The sequence below is a fragment of the Triticum aestivum genome, chromosome 2A (genome assembly GCF_018294505.1).
Source record: "Triticum aestivum cultivar Chinese Spring chromosome 2A, IWGSC CS RefSeq v2.1, whole genome shotgun sequence".
Taxonomy (NCBI): Eukaryota; Viridiplantae; Streptophyta; class Magnoliopsida; order Poales; family Poaceae; genus Triticum; species Triticum aestivum.
Window position 1 is genome coordinate 369,771,666 of NC_057797.1, and position 6,465 is coordinate 369,778,130.

The 6,465-nt window shown below is 46.7% G+C and overlaps 1 protein-coding gene across 1 annotated transcript; it reads right to left on the bottom strand.

The window, feature by feature from the left end:
- Positions 1-241: 241 nt before the first annotated feature.
- Positions 242-5,689, bottom strand: LOC123188691 (small RNA 2'-O-methyltransferase). Its single transcript, XM_044600920.1, has 9 exons — positions 5,211-5,689; positions 4,545-4,637; positions 3,458-3,915; positions 3,114-3,362; positions 1,920-2,857; positions 1,673-1,824; positions 1,484-1,600; positions 1,254-1,382; positions 242-947 (listed from the first exon to the last, which is right to left on the bottom strand). Exons 1-9 carry the CDS (start codon positions 5,463-5,465, stop codon positions 510-512), a joined length of 2,829 nt encoding a protein of 942 aa, XP_044456855.1. The 5' UTR covers positions 5,466-5,689; the 3' UTR covers positions 242-509.
- Between the last annotated feature and the right edge of the window lie 776 nt (positions 5,690-6,465).

Below are 6,465 nucleotides of genomic sequence, written 5' to 3' on the forward strand. Positions count from 1 at the left end.
ACCGTCGAAAATGTCAAAGAAGCAAGCGCGGAGCTCTGCTGAGAGCGGCAAGCCTTGCGACTGCGGATGGTGCTGCTGCGATGGGCGACATAACAGCTGGAGGTTTTTTTTTTTCGCGGCGACGGGCGGGACCTACGATCCTGAGCATACACGCAGCTGCCATCGACGGCTGGGGAGACCGATCGATCAACCGACGCCAAGCGTCCTCCGTTTGCTCGGCACCATGTCTACTCTTTCTTCATCATGCAAAAGCAAAAGCGAAAAATAGCCAGATAGTCATTTTGCCCAGTACAGAATATTCAGTTTTCTACAGGGATTAGAGCCATCGCAAGGGATAGGTTCGGAGCAGCTACTGCAACTATTTAGTTCAACGCGGTAGATATCCAGCAACACACTCTGGGTGGAGTATCGAACTGACAAGTTAGTAAGAAGCAGTCTCATCATCTCGGATAGTCTCATCATCTCGGATAGGAGGTCGGTGAGTCAGGTACTATTACCTCCGCCCAAACTCAGTGAGACGATATAGATGCGTTAGGCCATTCCCAGAGAACTTCATAAGGTTGATGCGAATCATCCTCGTTCAGGGAAGATTCACCTTGATCTCTCGCCATTCTTCTGAAAACAGCAATCTGGGAAGCATAGCCAGGTTCGTCGCTCGAGCCGCCAACGCCACTGAACTCCACACTGTAGTTGTGGCTTGCAGCGAGGCCAGTAGCCCAGTGCTGGAACTGGGACCTCGTCCATTCAAACTTGTGGTCATGGTTGCGGAACTTGCAAGACCCAGCGTCTTGTTCCCGTTTCTCTTCCTTGTTTGGCAAAGCTGACCTCTGGAGGATAGGGTTGTATTCGTAGTTGGGTGTGGAAACAATGAGCACCGCCGGACAGAATGAACTCAATACAATGTTGCCAAATAAACTTGCTTGGTCCTCCTCCACATGCTCAATCACCTGCAGTTTACTTCGGTTAGTCGAAAAAAGTCCCTAAACAAAACCAACATACAAGATATGTAGAAGCATTTCCGGGTACATTTTATGTAGCATGGGTACTGGTTACAAACGTCCTTCAGGTATGTTGTCTTACACATAAAGGAACTAACTCCCGCGTTCACTCCTACAGTAATTCTAGATCAAATCCACATCAGGAACTAACAACCCATATGCCCAGATCAATTCTAGAACAAAACCAAGCATACCATTTTATATAACAAAACCAAACCAGAAGATACAAACAGTTCAAAAGGAGTACTCAGCTACCTCAAGACAGGTGCCAATATCAAACCCATATAAGCGAGAATCAAAATCTGTTACTGATCCATGATAGAGCACAGCTGTTGGAACACTACTTTGTAACAAGAGTTTCTTGCTAAGCTTCTGATGAAGGCTCTGCAATGTCAGATAGAGGTGAAACAAATCCAAATATAAATCATTGAAAAGGAAAAAAAATGGTTCAAAGAGTAAACAATTATTAGAACATGACTTTGAACCTTTGCCGCTCTCGTAAGACCCTTTCGAGAAATATCAACACCAACAATTTTTTCAAGGGTTGTTGGATGCTCTAACAGTGAGTCAAGAAGGCTACCAGATCCACAACCAAAATCAACCTGAAAAATTCAGCTTTAACAGTGACAAGCCAATACTTGTAAATAAGGAACTAGGATGAAAGTAACATTCACCAATGTTGTAGCATGCAGCTGGTTGATGTGCCGAACAGCAAATTCAACCCTCTGTTTAGATAAAGGGGGATTGAACAAGGCCTTCTCCATTCTATCTTCTAAAGGTTCAGTTACTTGTAACACCTTTACGGAGAACTCCAAGACGCAGCTGTCTGCAAAGATGTTCAAAATGTAGAAAGGATGTTGAAGCCCGATTCCAACAATCGTAGATAACTGTCAGATTGAGCTATTGATATAGGTAGCTCACCTCTACATATCTTGGAAAGGTCCAGTGACAACTCACAAGCTGCAGCCAGGCTCAAATCCCTATCAGACAGTTGATCTACAAAGCATGCACTTTGATTAACTGAGAGTTGAGTTGCACATGATTCAAGCTGATTCCTAACAGCTCCAGCCCCTATCTCAAACTCAAACTCATTGTTGACTTCTAGGAGGTATCTCTTTCTGCTGTCCTTCATAAACAGGTGAGCACTGTAGCTTATGCAAGCCAACGATCCATGGGATGGAAAAACGCCAGAATCTTGACCATCAATGTCTGTTAAAAATGCACTGCTTTCAAGCTGCTGATATGATGTATCCATAGAAAAATATCCAACTGCGCTGCATGTTCTTGAATCACCACCACTTGTCTTGCCATAGACAGATAAGCACATTGCAAATTCTTGTAAAAATATATTCGGATATATCGTGAAGCCATCAGTGCTCTTAGGAAGATATAGCTTCTCCACAGGCGTGTTCAGCTGCTTAAAATAACGATTGAACCAAATCAAGACCTTCAACGCAGAATTCTGAATAGCATCAGTTTCCTTGCTCCAGCTATAATCTGTAGAATACTCTAGTAAAAGGTCCCTCTTCTTTGAATATATTTTGACAGAGCACTTGAACATGTCTGGGTTTTCCTTGGCAATCCTTCCATCATTTGCGCACTGATTTCCTGCGGTTGCTTTTAGTGACCCCATCTCTTCAGAGCCCACAGCTGATCCTAGGACATTACAGGATGCACTTACCCTATTGGCAGCGAAATAGGGTTCTGATAGCCTCTGGAGGCGACAGAAAGAACAAAGGAGATCTCGTGGAGAGGGGCCTTTCCAACTGGTACGAGTATAAACACACGGAAGCTCTGCCACAAGAATCGAGTCCTTGGAGATCTTGTAAATTCCATCAGGTAATTTTCTCAGAAGAATCCTGAGGATCCAAAAGCATGTTACCTAAACAAAATATAAAATAGAGCGAGAAAGGGTAGTTCCTAAAAGATAGAGAAAAGCAGTCTCAAAAATGAAGATAAGTAGAACACAATGGAGAGAAACTGATGAATGACCGGCATCTACAGCTAGATTACGATTCCCTATAGATTGTTAGCTGGTGTATCACTTATTCATAACAGATTGCAGTCTTGCTGCAAACATATAGCATACAAGTGAAACCGTCAACAAGCTTGTACCTGTAATAGGTACATAGATTGACATGATCAGTTTGAAGTTCTGTATCTCTCCTTGTGTATCCCACATTTGCCAAAACTGCATCTCCATAAATTGTTTGGCCAGAAATATAGGAAGCTCGCTTATTTATTACACAGTTCATATTGCGATCTCCACGATCATCCACCAATTGTTTTGATAAATCAGAAACAAATTGTACATCCGGAGCTGGGAAATAAAACCTCATCTCAGAGGATGCTTTGTCAACTGTTCTGTAGTAAGAAAAATACTTTAAACTGTCAGCACAACCAATTCTCTGTAAAGGTTAAGAAGTCAAGACTTCACGAATCACTGACTCTGTACTGACCTTGAGACAAGGACATGAGATGAGTCGGTTGCAGAGAGCTTCAATGCTATATCACCCATGTAATGTTCATTCTCTGATATATTAAGGCTTACCATCTTAGGTTCATCCTCCATCGCACAAGGAATAAGAACTGCTTCTACTCTTATGGGATCTGAAATACCAGACCAGCACTGAAGTGCCAAATCAACAGCCTCAGAGGAATAAGGCCTTTGACTCTGAATCCAGAAGTTTCTGTTACTAACAGATACACCAGGAGATTGTTTGGCGGCATTATAGATCATCGAAAGAACCAAGAGAGGATCAAATTCTGCCTTAGGGTCAATAATTTTACACAATGTCTGGACCTTAACATCACAAGCAACAATAGCTGAAATAGGTATCTTTCCAAGGAAATCCCCAGTTCTTCTGAGTGTCACACTCAAGTGCCCAACAAGAGGATGAGATGATGTGGGGAAGTTCTGAAATGAAGCATAGAAGTATAGCCTTGTTAGGATAGGTATTGAATAATCAGAACTCAGAAGGATATCGTAGACAAATAAATGTGTGCTTCAATTAACATCGATAATTCATAGGGAAAATGATTGAGACTTCAAGACCTATATTTAGATAAACCATATAGAAACATGTGCTCGGACATGATAGAGAATTGTCAGAGAGTGTAAAAACATGAACACAAAAGTGCCCAAAGAAAAAATTGGCAGTATGTTCTATCAGTCTGTCGTTTACGGCAGATAACCATAAACAAGATATATCGCTTCAATAAAGATCCTCATTATCAAACTCTTATAAAAATATTAACAATAGTTATTAATTATGCACTACAAAAACAAGCTAGCCATCAAATGCAAGGATCCCAGTGCCAGGAGAGGAGAACATAGAGTTCCCCTGAAATGGGCAACACCAAGAAAATGCCAATCTACTCCCTCCGTAAAGAAATATAAGAGCGTTTAGATCACTACTTTAGTGATCTAAACGCTCTTATATTTCTTTACGGAGGGAGTACTTTTCTTCCTATGAACTTACATTTGTACATAACTTAAATCTTAAATTTGAAGATACAATACCAAGATCAGGCAAAAATACAGACCTCATCTGTAAAAAAGTAAGATATCCGACTAATAAGTTCCTCCCAAGCTTCTTCGGGTGTATTAGGGATATTTGATGTGGGCTGAATACCAAGCTACAATAGAAAAAACAAATGGTTATCAGAACTTGTCCATAGTATGAAGAACATTGTACATCATGGAACTATGTTATACATGCCAAATAGCTAGCTAGCTAACCTATCGCACAAAGGAACTAGGTAATTGCACACCTTCTTACTGAAGTACCTGATCATTGTTTATGAGAATTGTCAGTAGAAAGGGCGACGAAAGATGGGCTACAGTACACAACTCATTCACCAAGGATGGATTCTCCAAACTGGGTTACTGACCTCAGAAGCCAAATGTTCGTATCTAAGATACAAGATAACATTGCTGCCTAAACATAATGGGGCACTGCATGCCAGAAAGAAACAACTGAATCTAGAGAATTGCAACTAGTCCTTGTCCCCCTTTTCAGGTAAGCTGCAGGAGGGAGAGACGCAGTGCCCGGATCATACACTACAGACTGTTTATATTTATACAGTATAGAATCACAGCTTAATAATGTTACAAACACACCCTAAAGCCCCAGCGATAGAAAACTTGGCAACCTACATGCATAGGGAGGAAGCAGAATCCCACGCCGCCGCCAGCCCTAACCGGTTTACCTTTTCGATGGCGATCTGCGCGGCGGCCTGCTCGGCGTCCTTCTTCCTGACGAAGGTCCCCGGGGTGGAGACGCTGAGCACCCCGGGGATGTCGAGCTGGCAGCGGTAGACGCACCTGGTGCTCTGCGGCAGCGCGAGGCCGGGGCAGACGCCGTCAACGGCCTCCCGCACCTCATCCACCCTGTAGACGGCCTTGGCGCCGTACCGCTGGTGGATCACCGCCTTGGGCGTCGCCGTCGCCGTCGCCGTCGGCATTGCGACTCGTCTCGGCTTCGATCGACCCCCGCCGCCTCACCACCGCCACAGGCAGCCGCGCCCAAATCCTCCAAATCCTCCACAGCCAGAATCGATCGATGGATGAGAGCGGAAAAGAATGAATTTGCGGCCGAGGGGTGGGAATGGAATCGGAGGGGAAAGGACGGGTCACGAATTAGTGGAGGAGTTAAACCCCAACCGTGAAGAGGAGTCGAGGCCTCGAGGGGGCGCTTCCGTCCGGTGGGGTTTTGGGCATCTCTAGCCGCGGCCCAAGAAGGCCTTTCCAGTCGATTTTTTCGCGCCGGCGTTAAAAAAACAGTCCGGTCGCGCCTTTAGGAGTCCGATTTTCACCGGCCTGGGCCGAAAACAGCGTCGGCGGACCCAGGCCGAACCCGGTGCGCTGGGGGCGCCCGGGGGCGCCGGGGCGAACTGTTTTGGAACGAAACAGCCGCGGGCCCGCCGTGTCAGCGACACGACACCTCGTTTTCCCCCAACGGCCTCGGTTCCCGCGGGGAATCAATGCCAAGGCTGCCGCCGGTCAGCCTTGCCATTGATTCCTCACGGGCGGCGCGTCACGGGACGGTGCGCCGACGCCTCCCCTCCCTCGCACGCGTACACACGGGTGCGGCGCGGCTATATAGCCGGTGGCCTGCACTCGCCTGTGCCCACACCAGCCCCGCCCCTCGCCGCCGCCCAGCTCCTCCCTCTCCCTACCTCTCCCGAGCGCCGCCGCCCAGCCCCTCCCTCTATCTTTCTACCTCTCCCGAGCCCGTCGCCATGGCGGAACGCTACCTGGAGACGAGGCGGCGGCCAACGGCTTCGACCGCTGTTCGCTCCGCGAACAGGAGTCCTGACTCCTGTTCCAGGCGAACATCCCGGCGCCGCCGGACATGCGCACCGGGCCGACGGGGTGGAGGCTCAGCGCCGGGGGAGTGCCCATTCTCCCGTTGCCCGACGCCGTGACGAAGCCGCAGTACTTCATCGAGGAAGTCGAGGTCGT